Genomic DNA, 19061 nt, shown 5'->3' with positions numbered 1-19061 from the left:
AAAATGAAAGCAGTTATTTCAGAGTGTGGTTGGGTGATATCCCAAAGGCAGTGTGGCAAGGAACAGTGTTTTAAATACATCGATCTGGTATTGTTGTTGAGAGGAAGGTGAGTATGTGGAAACCAATGACCCTAATCTGCTTCTCAGGTCAGATTTGATGGGTGTAGGCAGTTTTCAAAGTCCGCTTTAGACAAAAAGAGAGTGGAAGAACAAAGCAACCAGAAAAGGAAACTGGATTTCTAGGAAAGGTGATATGTTCTTGTTTAAATACGTTGGATGTGAGGGGATGTAGTGGCGATGTCTTATAGGTGATTGGAGATGAGGGCCTGAAAGTTGGAAGAGAGAAACAAGAGGTAGCTATGGGTTTAGGAGTCATGCTGTAGAGGGAGAACTAAAGCAGGGAGAGTGATGAGTGGGTGAGAATTAGGAGAGACAAGAGTAGAAGCCAAGGATCAAACCTTGGAAGACATTGACAGTACAAGAGTCAAGAAGGTAGTAGTACACCTAGAAAATGTGCAAAATAGGAAAGGACGTTTATTTCAGAGGTTGTCTTCCCCTAAAGATACACGTGTAAACATTCACAGGCACACATAAACCTTTTACTGACAGATGTACTGTGCCTTGCATTTGAATTTTATACTTTGTATTTTAAAAAACCATTTTATTTTTATCATCTTCCTGATAGAGTTTTCTGAATGGCAGTTTTAGAACAAGTAATTTCCTTACTTTTTCTTAAGTAGTTAATGTCTTATGCCTTCTTTAATAGAAACAGGTGTGTGTGTGAGAGTGGGTGTGTGTGTCCTTTCTGAGTAAGCACATGTGACAGAAACCCTGGGAATTGGGAACCACAGACGATCATGCCCCAGCTCACTCTTGGTTTTATGGACTGTGAGATCCTTTAACCTCTCTGCAGGAGCCTCTGTAGGCCCTAGTTGCCAAAGAACGCTCTGCTATGATACATAACGCTGTATTTGCCATACATGATGTTAATAAAGATGCTGGAAGAAATTGCTAGCCAAAACCTTTTGCAGTATATGATATAAAGCAGAACTTAAAAAAATGCATATACAGAATGCATAGACTTGGTTACAGTGCTCCAGAAAAGAATTACATTTCATTGTTAATGAAAAAAAAATAATTTATGGGAAATTATCAGTAAGGGATCAACATGCATCTGTACCTTTTTTAATATGGCCTGGGAAATATGCTATGCTATTTTTCTGAGGAAATTGTTAATATATGATAATCCTGTTAAACAAAAGAAGTACTATTCTGAATTCCAGGTATCTTCATGCAAAGGAAGGGATTTGTCCTAGAAACGCAGACATTAGCATCTGCACCTGGTGTGAGGCCCCAGGGGTTGGCTCTGGTGCTTTGATCAGTAATACCTCACGTTCTTCCGGTGTTTATTTGAAACCAGAGGAAAATCCGTTCTTTTATTCTGCTGGAAACAGTGGTTTCAGTTCAGATTTCAGAAGGCCTCCTTTGCTGGCTGGAATCTATCTTCACCTCATGGTCTTTACTTAAAAACAGGACTTTAATTATTTAATTCATTCATTCAGGGCCTGCGGCTTTCCAGGCAGAGTTCTGGGTGCAAAAGACGCCACAGTGAATAAGATAGACAAGGGCCTTAATGGCCTTAATGAAGACTGCGTTCTAGTGGGAAAGAAAGACACTAAACCTGTAAGCAAAAAGTAATGCATACAACCTGTATGAGTTTGGTAGGGATGCCATAACAAAATATCGCTGACTGGTTGCCTTAAACAATAGATATTTATCTTCTCACAGTTCTAGAGTCTGGAAGTCCAAGATCAAGGTGTCAGCAGATTTGATTTCTCCTCATGTGTCAGCGGATTTGTCTCTCTTTGGCTTGTCTTCCCTCTGTGGGCATGCATCCTGGGTATCTTTGTCCAAATTTCTGCTCCTTCTAAGGACACCAGTCAGATGGGATTAGGGCCACCTGAGTAATAACCTCATTTTAACTTGATCACTTCTTAATAGGCCCAGTCTCCAAACGCAGTCACATTCTGAGGTAACTAGGGTTTAGGTCTTAAACATAAAAATTTGGGGGGTGGGGAGACACAAAATTTAGCCTGTAGCAGAATCATAGATTCTTTGAAAAACCAGCAGCGCTGTGAAATAGGACAAGCAGGGTGGCGGAGCCTGGGGGGTGCCAGTAAGATGGCTGAGAGCCTATGGGGACTGTCTGAGAAGCCACAAGCGGGGAGGAAAAGCGCGCAGGGAGTCCTGGAGGTGGGCTGGACCTGAGTGGTTCTCAGATGGTCACTCAAGCAAATGTGGACGCTCTCAGGACTCAGAAAACGATAGGACCAAGCAAAACTGCAACTCTAGGGCAGAAGTTTAGACCTCCTCTTCGGGTAGCTCATCGCATATCTTTTTGTTAGAAAGTGTTCTTAGTATGTAAATGTAAAGTCTCTCCTGTTGAGTTGTAAACCCATCTGCCTTTGTTTCGTCCCAGGGAAGAGGTGCTGCAAGTCCCTTCACTTATTGGAATCCTATTATTTAGTTTTCCTGCAGACTTTTCTGAAGTTGTTTTAGCTTTTTTCCTGTGACGGGATCTGGGTAATCTGCTCTGTGCAGAACCAGGCACTGGGAGTCAAAATGAGGACCACGGTCCACCTCTGCTTCCAGCCAGCCCGGGGCCTCAGAGGACAATTCATCTGCTCTCACTAGCTCTTCAGCTGGGAAATTTTAGCTCTCAGTAGGATCACATGTATTTTTAATAATGTTATGGTTTTCTAGCAACCTAGTCCTTTGTGCTTTCCTTAAGCGATGGTGCCCAAACGAGACATAAAATAAAAGTCAGATTGATGCCTCATATTTTCTTTACATTATACTTAGTTCATGAAGCTTACTTTTTTTTTTTTTTTACAGTTAAATTATAGCTCAGACTCAAGTTCAGCACAGAGTTCACAATTCTCTTAGGCCATTTTCAACCAACACTGGCATGATACCTGTGGTCCAGCCATTACTTTCCTCATCACAGTCACCCCCTGATCCCCAGGTTGCTCCCTGAATCCAGATAGCTTGAGGGCACTTAGCTTATTGTGCGCCTTGCCACACCTATGTCCTGGACTGCATCCACCTCCGTGACAATGGTCCCTTTGATAGTCTCACTCCTGTCACTTAAGATGAAGCTGCTCCCCTCCACAATCTAGAATCATGAAATTCCCCATCATCTCACTTCTTCAGTGCCCTCATGTCAGAAGCTTGTTTCAGATCCAATCAGGCTTTGGGTCTGTAGACCCTTCCCCTTTCCAGAGTCCAGAAGCCGTCTCCTGGCTCCTTTCTTGCTTAGTTTATCTGGGTCCCCAGCATTTCAGCCGCACTCGTGTCAGCATGGCCATATGCCAGACACCCCCTCCCCGCAGCTCTCTGGTTTTCCCTCCTGCGTGCTAACTGCTGAGCCTTGTGGGAGAAATAAAGAGCTAAGCTGGTATGCATTGTGACAGCTTCTTATAGCTGGTTTTCTAACTTCATCTGGGCCCTCGGCTCTGCTCGGCAATGATTTGTCCTTACTCAGTTTCCTTTCTTTCTCCCACAGTGGCTAGTCCAAAATTTGGCCACTTTCTTCAGGCTCCTTACCCCACCTGCCTTCCTATCACTTCTAGCAAGTAACCTTGTTTCCTGCCTCCCTGGGGAGTAAAGGTCATCAGGGTGACATCTCTTGTCTTCCCCCTCTTGACTTCTAAGCCTTCACGGCTCCCTTCCCTCCTGCTGGCTCTGAGGAAAGTTTGCTGTTCTCTTTCAGGCTGACTTGAGACACGGAAAGCTTCTTTGCAAGCGTGGTTAGACCCGAGGGCTGTTCTGGGGTCGCATTCAACTTTGGAGCCTCCCCTCCCCCATAGGAGCTGGCTCAAAAGCTGATTGGAACAGGTGTCAAATTATTTGACGCTGAAACAGTGAAACTATGAAACCCCGAAAACCAAAGCTTGGCCTCTTCCCTTTCTTCCCTGGCACTCCTTTCATAGGAAATGTCTGTGGACATATCAGGAGGGCATGCCCCGAGCATGCGTTTTGGTCTTTTCTATCAGTAGTTCATCAAAATGAGCACCCATCTCCAGGTACATTTTCTTGCTAGTTTGTTTATATAGATGTGACTGATGTGGAATTTGAAAATTCTAACCCATTGTCTTAAGATGGGCTCCTTCCCTAATCTCTTAACTTAGAGCATAATTAACCCATCAAACCGTAATCGTCTCCACTGCCCACTGTTGCAGCCCAGACTCAGGCTTAGCCAACAGTGAGAGCTGACCTTCTGAGCCCCTCAGACATACAACGATGGGGCTCCCCAGGAAGGCTCCAGGCTCTGTTCTAAGAAGCTTCTCAGGTTCTAAGCTTCCTTCTAAGGTTCTAGGGTTCCTTTCAGCTTTGAAATGTCATGAATTAATGACACTAAGGCACTTTGAATGAGTGATCCTAAGCTTTGCAAGCAGTTGGGAAGCGTTCCTGAGAAATAGCTGTTTCCCTTAGTCTCCACCCTACTTGGAGTGTCTTAGGTCAGCAAATCCAGGAAGCGTATTAGCCAAGGAAGAAACACTGCATTATAGTTTCTGGGTGTTGGGGTGGTGACTGAATGCACAAGGGTGCCCAGGATAAAGAACTGTCTCCAGTGATACGCTGGAAGTGGCACCCTCCCCTTCTCTGGCTGCAAATGGCAGGCATTCTGCCAAGTGAGCCAAGGAGACGGTCGTGGTCACTCACTTAAACTGATGTGTGTGTGTATGACTCTGGGAGAGAGTAGCCTGGGTGGTGCAGCAATAGGCGAACCACAGACAGCACTGCTGCCCTGGGCGGTCGTCAGATAATCCTGGAGCCAGATCCCGGGGCTGCTGAGTGTTGGACTTGAGCTTTAAGTGTAGCCCAGTTCAAACTTTTTAATTATGAATCAAAGACTGTCCTCTTTGCACGCACTGGTTTCAATTTAACAATTCTTTGGCCCACAGGGAATTAATACTGTCTGTGACATTATATTTTCAGTAGCTCTCTCATGCAATTATTAGTGTTTTTTTAAGTGTGCAATGCACAGGGCAGACCTGGTTTGTGGTTCCTGGTCTGGGTGGTGAGCTCTTCTGGGGCAGGGCAAAATGATTTACTCATCTTTGTATCTCCAGAGCCCGGGCCAAGCGCACAGTATGTGCTCAAGACATGCTTGTTGAGTGAAATGAATTTGGAGGCTGCGTCTTCTCCACGCCTGTGCTCTGGAGGACGTGCAGTGTGTCAGGAGGTCGGGCACCCCCCTCCCGTTTAGCTGCTGGCTCTGGGGCTGGCCCCGGGCAGGCTACTTTGTCGTCACTTTGCGGTGCTGTCATTAGTCAGAGATCCTAGTTCTTTGCCCCCCATTTCTTGGCGGGGCCTGGGGGAAGGATGGCGTTGAATGCATTTGGAGATTGGAGTTCCTCAGGGCTGGCTGCGCTGTGAAGACACGGTCAGATCCACCTGCTGCGGGGTTACCTCTCTCCACGTTCATCCCGGGGCTCAGGTCTCTACGTGAGGGCCTGTTTCAAAGCCGCCTCTCACATCAGAATGCGGTTAGACTTCACCAGCCTTAGAGGTTGTTCTTTAATCATAAAAAGTAGGCAGTAGAGGCTTGTGTGCGGAGCTGTTGAACGTCATTTAGCCAGACGTTCTTGGGTGGGAACTCGGGAGTCTCAGCCCAAACAAGAATGCCATGGGAAGGACTCAGCGCCGGCCAGCTGCCCGGAAGAGGCAGCAGTGGTGAGCAGCCTTCCAGGGCAGCAGGGCTGAAACCCACATTTTGCGGTGTTTCATCTCCATGTCTACACTGATGAGTGTAAATATCTGTGCACAGATTTCCCCTTCAGTGAATTGTTAGGAAACCAGCGACTGTGAGAGAGGCCCTTTCCTCCCATGGATGGGCGCGTATTTCAGAGGCTGGTGAGTGGCTGCTTCGAGTGGGTGGGGCAGGGGCTGTGGACAGCTGGGGAGATGAACTGTCCCCACTGTCCCCACGTGTGTGGCCTTGAATGGAATGTCGGCCGTCCTTGCCGTCAAGTCTTAGAGGAACCTGCAGTACTTAATAAACCTACCGGCCCGATAAGGCCAGCGTCTTGGGGGCTGGATGCCACTTTCTGACTGCGTATCTGTCACCGGCTTTTCTTTCGACGTCTGAGTGAAAAAGAGGGTGGGAGGAGCAGTGATGTCACTGAAGAGGGTTGCAGCTTCTCATACAGGCTCCCTGCAAAGGAAGCTGTCCGTCCTGAAGGAAAGCACTTTCTTTTCTCAGTTGTCAACCTATTCATATATTGTAACGGGATCTTTCATTTGCATGTTGGAGAGCGCTAAAAATTGAAATAATGAATAGGAAAAAGGTCTTTCACACCCAGAAACAACTGCATTGCTGAGTATCCTACTCCCAAATGAAACAAATGCAGAAGAGCTTTAGACTAAAACAAACCAAACCAGAAAAAAGCTTTGAATAATTTTTCTTAGGATTTTTAACACCCCTTCCTCTTAGCTTACATCGAGCAGCAGGCTCTGTGTCCTCTGTGAGGTGAGGAAACACCAGGTGTCCACATTTCAGCCGTTAAGGAGCTCAGGAGAGGATGATTGCCTCCTTTGCTTTCTGTGGCCCTCTTGAGTCCTCAGGAAGTGTGGCTGAGAACTGAAGCATCACCAGATGGGCCCAGCAGATGCTTCTAATGATGTGTTTTCACATCCCTCGTGGAGGAAGCTTTGCAGCGGGTCACCTGCAGGAGGTCCCCGTCCTTCCTTCCACCCTGAGGCAGGTGAGGCTGGGCCAGGGATGGGGAGTGAGTGAGCTGGGCCCAGGCAAGGGCTCACCCTAGGCCCCGGTGCAGGTGGCTGAGCACGTCGGCAACTGTGTCACTGTTCCAGGCTTGTAGTTGAGCCACTGCCCTGAGTAGGACGCAGAGACCTTAGCTCTGCCTTCGTGGTGGTGGAGAAAAATTATTGGCTTAACGTAGGGAGAGACGCCCCTCAAAGGGCTTATGATCTGTAACACTGAGGGATGTGTCCATGCAAACAGTTATAGGACTGCTGATTTCTTGTTCTGGTCGTAGAGCACGGCTTCGTCGCCAGCTTGTGCAGAGTTTGCCTGTGTCGTTAATGTCCTGCTGGCTGCCATCGTGGGGCGACCTGGCCTTTGCAGCCTCAGTCCTGTGCGGTGACACTGATGGTGTAATTTTCACTGATATTCATAGCACCACTGGGGTCAGAGTCAGCCACTGATGGACATTTTTGGCTGACATCCTGAAGCTGCTGACGTACTGGTCATTCTTGGGGCTTCTCAAACTGGGTTCTCAGAACTCGGGAGAACGTGGCACTGCCAGGAGTCCAGGAAGGCATGAGGTAAACGACGCAGATCCGACGGCTAGTGGTTTCTTGATGGCCGGTTATTTAAAATGTTATTTTTGACTTTAAAACAGACACCAAAATATTATAGAGTATTCTATAAAATTCAAATGCAATTTTGGGATAAAACCGAGATTGGGGCTGAATTGCCACGCTCCAGGCTCCTGGGGGTTGAGCTCATTTTCTCTGCTGTTACATAAACCTTGGTGAAGCATCTGAGGAGCTCTGTTCAGTGGTAAAGTGAACCAGCACTTTTGTGAAACAAACAGCCGAACAAAACAACATGGTTGGAGTGGAGCGGTCCCGGGTTGGCTGAAGCATTTGCTTTGTTTCTGAGACAGTCCTGCTGGATTTTGTGGACCCCACTGGCCTGTGGGGTTGGCCTCTAACTGCACCATCCCTTTCTATACCCCACGTTGAGTAGGACTCCCTGTGGCTTCCTCATCTGGTGACAGCCTGGCTGTCCCCGCGTGGTCCTAGGAAGCAGGAAAGAGGAGTCTCTGTGAAACCTGGACGGGGGGCGGCAGAAATCTTAAACCGAGGGCACTTGGGTTTGTCTGTATTGAAAGTTAGTTTTAAATGCTTTATAAAAGGCTTCCCCAATCCTTAACATGATTCGTAATTGACATTGATCAGCTCGGGGGAGATCAAGGTTTTTTGGTTTTTTTTTTTTTCTTTCAAGACCTTCTCTCTTCTCCCAACCCCTCAAAAAGCAGCAGCGATGGACTGACTCCAGACGATGGTTTAGGGGTGCTGCTCTGGTGTCTCTGAAGGACGCTGAGATGCGTGCCTGTCACACGCATTCTCCCCTTGGTGTCCACAGTGCCTCCCGGGATGAGTCAGGCAGCCAGGCCACTGGGGTAGCTGACCAAGTACTTGGCTTTTCGTCAGATGGTCGCTCCTCGGAGACGGAAACACGGATGAATGTAAGGGGACTAGTGTGATGAGTGGATCCTGACGGAACAGATGGACCCAACTTCCCTGAAGAGCAGCCAGGCCCTTGGGAAGGAGCTTGGCTGGCATCTTCTGAAGCAGGGGTACCCACGGCATGAAAGTCTTAGGTGGTGACGCCTGCCTCTGCAGACCCGTCCTTCACCAGAGGTGTCTGAGAAGCACCAAGGGGGCCCTCGACCCGGACGGGCGCCACGCTTACGCCACAGCGTGCTGCTGGCGACGCCAGCCCTGCAGCCGCCGTGAGCTTCAGAATAACAGTGCAGGGAACAGGGCTACAGCTCCGACAGACCTGGGTTCCGATGCCAGCTTAGTGCCTCTTGCTGCCCGGCGTCAAGATTCTCCCTTAATCTTCCTGAGCCTCGCTTTTATTGTCTGTCAGTGGGGTGTTTATTGGGTTATTGTGAGGGTGCTTGTCAAATGACTTACGTCGTAGGGATCCAATAGATTAGGAAGGTTGGTGATGCTCTGACAGACGCTATTCCAAAATGAAGCCGCGAGATTTCCTTTCTCCTTGTTAAATAGCTGGGCCTGTCCGAATAGACAACAAGTCGGTACATCGTTAAATGTACTGAGGTCCTGCAGAGCTTTGGGACTCATCAGAGGTGTTGCAGGAGGATTATGTCAGAATTCAGCCAGGAAGAAGGAGCCCTTGGCAGACAGAGGCTGTGAGGTGTTGCTGACCTGCCCCCGTGTTGGGGGGGCAGGGGACCCAGACTCACATTGAGGGCAGCAAAGCGCGTGTCTGTCTCCTCCGGCTGAGAGAGCTCACGTCACCCCCTCTAACGCATCTTCCCTCCCCCTCTCCTGCCCCCTCTCCACTTCCTAATCATGCTTATTCATCAAAAGCACATACAAGCTCTGGAATCTCACCCAGACAGATAGACGTGGGAGGGGGGTGTGTTTTCACAAGCCCTCAGGTGTTCTGATGCACAATGCAGCCTGAGGACGGCGCCTCGCGGCTGGAATCCTGCCCACCCTCCGACCAGTGTCCCTGGTGGCCTTGAGGTCTGCTGCTTGGGGAGGCCGGGGAGGCTGCCTGGGGCAGAGGCTGGGCAAGTGGAAGGCCAGTGGGCACCCCGGCATGAGGATAAGGGCCATCTTCTCAAAGCTTGGAGGTCAGCACAGTGGGAGTCAGGTTGGTCCGTAAGTGGGACAGACCACTTACTCTGCGAAGCTCTAGACTGAGTGATCCCTCACATTCTCCTGGAAAACGAGAACGTCCTGCTAGCTGAGACCAGGCCGGGGAAAGCGGTCCCAGACAGCGGTGGCCGTGTACTTTTATGCCAACGAAGAGGAGGCACCTGCTCAGAGTGATTGGTAACTGAGATGCTGATGAAGGCAATGAACAGTGCTTTCTATTTATGGTGCAAAAAAGTCACTGGATGGAGACAGCCTCATATTTTAGAGGCTTTGGCAGTAAGTCCATCTCTTTTGCTCATGTCTGGTTCTTTGGAACCCATTTTTTTAGTGCCCACTGTGTGTCAGGCATCACGAAAGGCTTTGTGATACACCCACAGCTCACTTTCCGGAAGGAGCCACCCACCCATCCACTGAGTCTGATAAATGGGCGATTTCATTTTTATCACGACCACAAACACAACAGGCACTGTGTGCTTGATAGATGCCAGTACGATGTGAAATTACGTGGATTCGATTACAAAACCCAGTGTGCTAGACACTAGTTTACAGAGGAGGAAATTGAGGTTCGGGGAGGATTCTCAAAATCACACAGGCAGTGAGAGGTACACTCAGATTCACACCCCTACTTCTGAGCCTGTGGAAGCCCAGGTTAGACACGTTTAACGAAGCCTTGAATTGTAAACGGGCAAAGCGTCATGTTGAATTTTGGATTTTTTTCTTTGTGATAAAAACAGATTTTAATTCCCTCCAATTTCAGAATACTTGCCAGTTTGCATAGCTGGCGATACAAATCGGGAGAGACATTCTTCTATTTATTTATTTTTATACATACATTTATTTATGGCTGCGTTGGGTCTTCGTTGCGCGCGGCCTTTCTCTGGTTGCGGTGAGCGGGGGCTACTCTTTGTTGTGGTGCGCGGGCTTCTCATTACTGTGGCTTCTCTTGTTGCGGAGCATGGGCTCTAGGTGCACAGGCCTCAGAAGTTGTGGTGTGTGGACTCAGTAGTTGCGGCTCGCGGGCTGTAGAGCACAGGCTCAGTAGTTGTGGCGCACGGGCTTAGTTGCTCCGCGGGATGTGGGATCTTCCCGGACCAGGGCTAGAACCTGTGTCCCCTGCATTGGCAGGCGGATTCTTAACCACTGCGCCACCAGGGAAGTCCTGGGAGAGACGTCCTAATTGTGCCTGGCTTTTGGATACTTATCATAATCTACATGGCGATTGTTTCACCCAGCTGACCTGCCTAGTGTACGGTGTGTAATCACTGTAGGTCTTCTGTGATCGACCCGTTCTGTGCAACATCTACCTGGTTGTGTGGTACCCAGAGTGATGGACGGAGTCTGTCCTGCCAAGTTTAAAATACACTCGGCACTAGTGGATGTGAACTTGACTACTCTTGGCAATTGTGACTTCCTGTTTTCAAGATAACAGATTTACAGGGATTTATTAGAAAAATTTCAGAAGGCTTCTGTGAGGCTATCACATACGGTTTAGAGAAAACAGATAATCTCCTTGCAAGTGAATTTGAACCATATGAATAGTTTTTCTTCATGTGCGCATCAGCTTAAAAGAGGACTCCCAGATGATCTATAAAAGATCTATAAAAGCTGTTGAAAGTATGTATCACCAGAATTTTAAAGGAAGGAAAATTTGAAAGTACTTGAAAAAAATTGTGGTTGGCTTTTCTAAACTCAGAGATTTGAAGGATGGAGGGCTGTGTGTTGAGGGATGACATTGTCACCTCACTCTGGTTTCCAGAGTCAGCGGCCTCTGCGCAGTCTGGGGGCAGTTGTCTGGGACAGTCTTGGGGGAGGGGCCTTGTCTGGTTCCTTAGCTACCTGCTGAGTATACTGTCTGATCCATTAAAAAAAAACGCATACACGCACGTGTAATGCCTACTGTGCAAGGCATTATGCTCTCACTCGGAAGGGGGCCTGTCCAGCTCAGAACCCTTGTCCCACATTCATTAGCAGAAGAGGTTGGGTGTTTGGTGGGATGGCTCGTGGGTAAGGGGAGAGCATGAATGGAGGGGGCGTAGGTGGACAAGAAGGGAACTTGGCCTCAGTGGCTGAATTCAGGTCGCTGCTTGGCACTTAGCCGTGTGGCCTTGGGTCTGTTACTTCACCTCTCGAACCTCAGTTTTCTTGTGGGGATTATGACATCGATCCTACTCACCTGGGAAATGTTGGAAGGACACTTAAAGTGAGCCACGCAAGAGCTCGTGACAAACTGGGAGGTTGTGTAGACGGTAGTCAGTGTGGCTGGTTGTACTGTAGCCTCAGCCCTGTTCCCAGAGCTTGCTCGGCAGGCCTCGCCTCGTCCTCCAACCCTGGAGTGGAGGGTTAGACAGCAGGCTGGAGCCTGGGGGAAAGCCTGCACAGTCCGAGGAGGAGGCATGGCCGACGTTCAGTGGGCCTGGCATGGGTCAGGACCTCAGGCAAAAACCTGTGCCGTCTGGGACCGAGCTCCTTGTTCCTGGAAACACGCCTTTCTCCTCCTCAGGGACCCTGTCATTTGGGGGCATTCCAGTGGTCTTTTTCCTTATTACTGTTTGTTCAGAATTTTGCTGTTGAGTGTCAGGGGCTGTCTGTCCTGGAGCCCAGCCCTACAACACTCCCCAAGGTCCCCCCGTAAAAGTGCGCTCTCCAAGGACGCTGGTTCCACCGTAAAATGGGAGGCTGGAAGGGTCCCAGGACAGGGGCAGAGCCTCAGAGCGGGGAATGCCACCTCTGGTCAGTAATTTATTTTTCAGCTGACTCCTGCGAGACCCATGCGTGTGTTTTCGGTAGCTTTGCCCATTTTGCTGGAGATCATCCCGGAAGTCCCACGCTGATACGCTGCCTAACGCAGAGGACGGGAGTGTGGTTGTGTCCCACGGGGCTTTAGCACAGGAGCTGTGGAGGGCAGCCCTGAGGCCGGTCAAGTCGGTGACAGCAGCGTGGACACCCACTGCGTTTACTGCTGCCGCTGGGGAGATAGGCTGTGGTAGCCAGGTGGGTTGGGGGGAAGCTGCCAGTCCCACTGGGAAAGCGAGCAGAGCCAATGGCCTGTGGCAGCCTGAACAGGAGTCATGTCTCACCCCCGCGTCACTGAGGTTCCCTCGAGGAGGTATGAGCTTTTCTTAAAAGTAAAGTAAGCGTCGTATGTTGTTGGCAGAGATCGTTTTCACCTTATAGACGTTTTAAAAAACATAGCCCTGACCCCTGCCCAAAGCTGGACACTCTGGAACCAAACACCAGCGCAAGGGGTTCACCTCGGAGGGGCCGTGGCATCACTCGTGAGAGGGGCTTCAGTTTTGTGGGTGGTGATAGTTTGTACTGGGGGCGCACAGAGTAAAACATGACTTAGAAGATGTAAAGAGAACGAAGCAAGGTTTTTTGCTCCCTTTAAAATTTCTTCTCTCGACCTCTAGCCCCCTGCTTATGGCTCATGTCAAGTTTATTTCATAACTTTGCATAAATCTGAAAATGACACAAACTCCATCCCTGAAAAGTTAAACTCGGTTGTGTATTTTGTTCCGAGGAATGTCCTCCAAAAATGTGCTAACTTCAAAAACCAAACCAAAGCTTCATTGAGACTAAACATGCTCCTCCTTTTCCAGATTTTGCTTTCCACAAATGGTTTTTACAAGATATTTTCCCTATTTATGTTTAAAAAACTATTCTTACCCTCGCCGCACACAAAGTCTGTTCAGCAGTGACACATGCTGACGGAGAAAATCCATGTCCACAGTCACCCCCAACACTTAACAAGATTTGCCAGCCTGTACCTTCCTAGAAACACTGGATGTCACGTTGTTATGAGTATGTAACAAGAGATTCCACTAGGAACTCGTAAGAGTAAGCAACTCATAGGATTAATACAGGAACTCGTTCGATTCATCAATGCTGTGGCGTTAATGACTTGGACTATTGGTACTGAACACTTTGGGCAAATTATTTTCTTTTGAATTAGAGCGATAAGCATATTTGTCATTTCTGTAGTTGCTTGGAGGTCCCTAATTTTTATAGAGGCTAGACCTTGAAATGGAGAGCCCACCCCTGAACTTGGAATAACATTGAAATTGTAGTATAACCCCAGTGAAAGTGGTTACACTCGCATCACCAGGGTGCAAGACCAAGTTTTGTATAGTTAGTTCATTGACTACATTATTGGATTAAAAACAAAAAAAATCTCAGTAATCTCTACTTTGTGAACTGGGGAAAATATTTGTTGAACCGTTATACGGTATTCTCTCAGTAGCCTTTAGGAATGGCGGTGCCCAGTGACTGATTAGATAGATCCAGCTAATATTCAAAAGGATATTCCTTTTGGTTCGATTCAAGACATTGGAGCCAGGTGTCTGGGTTTTCGGAATAACCATCTCCAATGGCTATTTACTGTGCTATTGAAACTCACTAACTCATGACATTTGTTTTTGTATTTTGTCTTAGTGTTGAAATGTTAGCTTAGGTGGGAATTTGCCAGTTTAATAAAATTAGTCAGAACTGATGGCGGGGTTGATATACGGAAACTCATTAGGTAACTGGAGCCCCAGAAAGGGCTAGAATGTGGCCCACTGTCAGAACCAGGCAGTGTAGTTGTCACATGGTCCACAGCCCTTGTTCCCAAGCTTATCAGCTCTAAATTGATGTAAAAACAAAACGTTGAACACTAAGTATTGGCCACTGGAATGCCTTGCCTTGAGAATGTTAACAATGAGAGAGATTCTTTTTTTTTTTTTTTTAAATTTGGTTGTGCTGAGTCTCACTTGCGGCATGCCTGTGGAATATAGTCCCCTGACCAGGGGTCAAACCCGGGCCCCCTGCATTGGGAGCACGGAGTCTTAACCACTGAGCCACCAGGGAAGTCCCTAGAGCGATTCTTGAGATTTTCAGTTTAGTAAGAAGAGTTCTCTAAATGGATTCATTTAGCAGGAAGGCAACAACAGACATGGGGAATAGCAGCTGGGTTTGTCTGAAGGGGCAAGACTTGGACATGTAAGAGAAATTAAGATCAAGACCAGAGAGCGGTATTTAGTTCTTAGTGATTCGCCATAAAGACAAGGAAAGCCCTTTTTTTTTTTTAACTGTATAGTGGAAAAGCTTCCAGGAGGACAGTTAAAAATAGCATGAAAGTGTTTGCTGTATTTCCCGCTGACCTTTTGCTTTAATGGAAGATATATAGTTTTGGCTTTAAGGGGGCAAGAGGAAATAGATGAAAAGGAACATTGTAAAACACCCAAGATTTCTGGCTGGCAGCCTCACACACAGTATGTTTTCACTTTAAGTCCTTGAGATCTCTCCGTGTGCAGTGTGGGGAGGAACGTGGACACGGAGTGTCGATGCCCTTGGGGGAAGGATGTTCTTACTAGAACTGGTAACCAAAACTGGATGTTTTAAGCCCAACTGCTAATTGTGGTGGTCAGCCTTTGGATACGCTTTCCATCCTTGATGGTGAGCTCCAGGGTTTGCTGTTTAATGGTCTCTGTGTCATGTCCTCTTTAAGAAAAGGACGTGCCCAACAAGCCCTTGCGGGTCCGAGTCCGCTCCTCCAACGACCAGCTGTCCGTGGCGTGGAAGGCGCCTCACCTGTCTGGAGCTAAGAGTCCACGCAGATCACGGGGCTTCCTTCTGGGCTACGGAGAAAGTGGCCGGAAGATGAATTATGTTCCACTGACGAGGGATGAGCGAACACACGAAATTAAAAAGCTAGGTGAGTTTCATGTTCATTGCTATTCGATGTTTTAATGATGTTGGCTGTCATTTTAAGATTTTGAAGCCTGTTCATGACAGAACGTCGTATTTCAGTTGTAACGTTCATTTTCCAGGTATTACAGTTATTCAAAACCTCATTCTCTGTTCTATCCTCCGTCCATGCCTCCATTCTTTCCACCTTCTGTTAGTGGTGGGACAAGGCTGCCCAACAAGTGCCCTTCAGCGGCTTCCTGACCCAGTTGCACTGGGTCATTTTTCTGGCTGTGAGGGGGCGGGGCTAATGCTTTTCCATCTCGACTCTGCTCTCATCGTTTTGCTCTCTAAGCTGCACCTTAGATCCTGGGCTACTGGACCTCGCATCCCATCGAGATGAAATGTGGTGGCAGCTGATGGAGCCTGCGGACCCAGCCTGCCCTCCTTCCTCTTTGCAAACCCTCATCGGGTGAAGGAAGCATCAAAGCACAAGCCGTGGAGGCTGTGACCGGGAGAGGTTATGTGCTTGGTTGCTTGGTTCCAGGCCTGATCTCTGCTGGCCTTGCTCCTTGGTAGGCCTGGACAGTGGACCCGGACCACGCTCCCAGGGGCACAGCAACGATCCCTCACGCCTGGCGCTTCCTTGGGGGTGGAGACACTGCAACATTCGTGCAACACTTCTGCTTTTCTCCCTTCCCTCATGCCCCCTTACCTACGTGATGAGTTTCGCAGGAGGCGCTGGGCAAGCGTGGCTCGGCCCCTCCCTACCGCCTCCTCTGGGGGAAGCCAGGCTGCAGAGTACACATTCTGTTCTGCCCCTCTGTGCCCAAGTCGTGGAGGGCCCGGGCTCCTGGGGCAGCAAGGTCTGTCTGACTCTGGGCTTTGCTGTTAGAACGTACACCTGCCCCGTGTTCTCCAGCTTAGTTTGTATGAGCCATAGATATTGTGGCCTCCACTGCTTATTCTTGTTCACTTTCTAATTAGATCAGTGCTCAGGCAAGGAAGAGGGTGGGATTTATTGGGCCTTCCCAAGACTCCAGTGGGAACGAGGGTCTCTTCACGACGCGGTCATCAGGCGTGGCTTGGCTCCCAGCCTACGCAGTGAGGGGCTAGAGACTGACCTGGGTAGATTTGAGCTGGTGGAGACACCGAGCGGAAGCCAGGCTGGACTCGCTCCCTGGAAGATTCTCGGAAGTTACCTTCCCTGCTCTGCTCACACACCCACTGCTGGAAAAGCCTGTTGGGTGCTCATGGCACAGGGTCAGCCTGGCGTTCTGTGGGCTTTACGGGGTCTCCACGTGGTGGCACAGGCAGCGGTGAGCCAGGCATGGCATTGAAGCCTCAAAGTAGACTCCAGACTTTTTCCAGCCCGAAGAGACTAGCTACCTGTGTGCTTCAAAGCCGCACGAAAACAAGAGGGATCGTGGGAGCGAATGGAGAAACCCGAGCTGTCCATGCTTCGTGAAGCCTGGCTGCAGGATTAGCAGCGAGACCCAGAGCTAGAGGCTCCACACCTGGAGCCACAGAATAATCTGGGGACTCTTCATTCATTCATTCATTCATTCCTGGGCCTACCCCTTGCCTTGAGTGGTTGTACCGTGCAGGGTAAGTGGCTCTGTTTTGGTGATTCAGGCCAAATTCTACCCAGGATATCAGCAGATAAGTAGTCACTAGTTTTGCATTTCTGATACTGTAGAGAGAGCATTTTGTAAGTGGAAAGTTTTCATTGTTCTGCATCTTTCATAGACACCACACATTAAAATGTCCTTTGGTGTCAACAAATTTTTCATCTGACTGGTTCTGTTAACTTTGTTTTCTCAGTAGTGAACCCCTGGCTCGCCTGAGTGTAGCAGAAGGATTTTTGTTTGTTTGTTTGTTTTGCTTCCTGAACTTGAGCAAATGTTGGAACTGAGGTCAGTGGTGGGCCCTGATCCTGGCCTGAACTGACAGCTCAGGACTCTGAGGCTTCCAATACCACCTGCTAGCTTAGGAATTTTCAACAAATAAAAAGCGTTGGGAAAAAAAAAAAAAAAGCATTGGACTTGCCATTGTGAACGATCTAAGTGGTCACCTTGAGGAGGAGGTCTCACTGGACACCTGCTCCATCCTGGCCAGGAGGATGGAATGATGTGAAGAATTCCTGTGGATGTCGGCGTGGCCTGCTATGTTAGGGGATGCCTGTCTCCTTAGTTTATCCTGCATGGGATTTTAATTCCATTGATGACCGAGATGCCATTGAAAGTGTGGTACTGCGAGGAATGGCCAAACGTTAAGGAAACTTGGAGAAAAGTGGTGGGCCTGCGGTCCTTGGAGTCATTCATTAAACATGTCCTCCTGGGCATCTTCCACGTCAGGCACTATGCTGGGTACCAGCTCCCCGGCGGTCCCTCACAAGGGCCGACGGTACCCAGAGTGCTTAGTGCTCACTGTTGTGAAAGCAGCTGGAGAGGGAAAAGCAGGCACCGGAGGCAGGAAGCTCGGGGCCTTTTGCGGGGGGAGGGAGGGCGCCAGTGTTGAATCCTGTGGTCAAAGGAGTCCCTGGGGGCATGGGAATACAGAGGGAGAGGAGGTAGCCAGCCCAGGTGAGATGGGAGCCGGACAGTAACGAAGAATGAGCAGGTGTACATTTGGAGTCCTTCAGAACGTTTCCACGGACCTTCAGAAGTAGTTTCTGCCACATTACGCCGAGGTTGGGAAGTGAGGGAAAACGGTGGCTCTGACAGGGAGGGTTGGGGCTTGGGGTCCTGTGGTCCCTGGGCTGGTGATGCTGCAGTCATTTTTGAGATTTTATTTCTACCCTTTATTCAATAATCAGGAGCACAGAAAGAAGTGTGCTTTTATACCACTGTGTTTTTATTATATTTCTATGAAAAAGAGATGGACTGGTGCATACCCAGCTGTCAGGTGCTTTCTCAGGCCCGGGGTCAGTGCCCGGTGAGCCCTGGGCCCTGCCCCTTCCTCACCTGCATTAGCAAGAGCCTGGGGTTTGGAGCCACACAGAGCTGGGTGTGAGACCAGTCCTGCATTTAGGCCATGACCCTGGGGTCAGTTCACCGCACTGAGCTGGTTCCTCATCTGTGAAAAGGAGACAATGAGAGTAGCTTCCTCGTGGGGCTTTGTCGGCACTAAATGAAGAATTGATGTGCAATGCTTAACGCGGCACAGAGACTAGACCCAGTACGTGTGAAACCATTGTTACAGTTTACTGCAGTGTAGACTGTTCCTTTGAGATCATCTCGGGCCAAGCTGACTTGGAGAGCACAGCAAATCAAGAACCTGGGCGTTCAGCAAATCCAAGAACTTGAAGAGACGCATCGCAGATATGTAAAAGAGTCAATTGTGGGAAATTATTCTTTTCTTGGTGGTTCCTGATAAATGATAAGCCAGTGCTTTTCACACTTAGTTATTTGTACATGTTCGTGGATTGTGAGGTTGAATGGCAGAGTTTTTTCTTTGTTGACGTTTGGTGTACTTGCCAGTAGCAGCAAGAAATGAACAGACCTGAAAGGACTCCAATGTTGAGAAGTTTAGTTTGATGTTCTATGAATTCAAGGGTTACAAACTGGATTCTTCCCTTTTGTAAAACATATATTTCAAAATTCTCTGACAGAATAAGATGTGAGAGCCTCAGTCTAAATAATTTATTCATGTCACAGTATGAGTTTCACCTGCCCTATGTGCGTGTGTATTCACACACACACACACACACACACACACACACACACACACACACGGGAGGGAGCAGGTTGTCCAGTATTGCCCCTTCCCTTGAAATGCGATTAGACTTCAGGAGTTTACTTTACGTAAACAGGGCTCTCAGTGTGTGTTTCTGAGCACGAGTCTCCTCTTATGTTTAACTTGACATGCTGTTTGTAAAAACGACAGGTTTATTTTCCCACTGCCATATGGAAGTTTGCAATGCCTGCAGGCAGGACACCAGTGTT

General features: G+C 48.6%; 1 protein-coding gene across 1 annotated transcript in view; it reads left to right on the top strand.

Annotated features, from left to right (window-relative positions):
* Positions 1-19061, top strand: part of FNDC1 (fibronectin type III domain containing 1) — a 97690-nt gene that overhangs the window by 30137 nt on the left and 48492 nt on the right. The window contains exon 5 of the mRNA XM_033404017.2: positions 14936-15142. Within this exon, the coding sequence (XP_033259908.2) occupies positions 14936-15142 (207 nt within the window). The remainder of the gene's footprint in view (positions 1-14935; positions 15143-19061) is intronic.

The sequence above is a fragment of the Orcinus orca genome, chromosome 12 (genome assembly GCF_937001465.1).
Source record: "Orcinus orca chromosome 12, mOrcOrc1.1, whole genome shotgun sequence".
Classification (NCBI taxonomy): domain Eukaryota; kingdom Metazoa; phylum Chordata; class Mammalia; order Artiodactyla; family Delphinidae; genus Orcinus; species Orcinus orca.
This window is presented reverse-complemented; position numbering and strand designations above follow the sequence as displayed.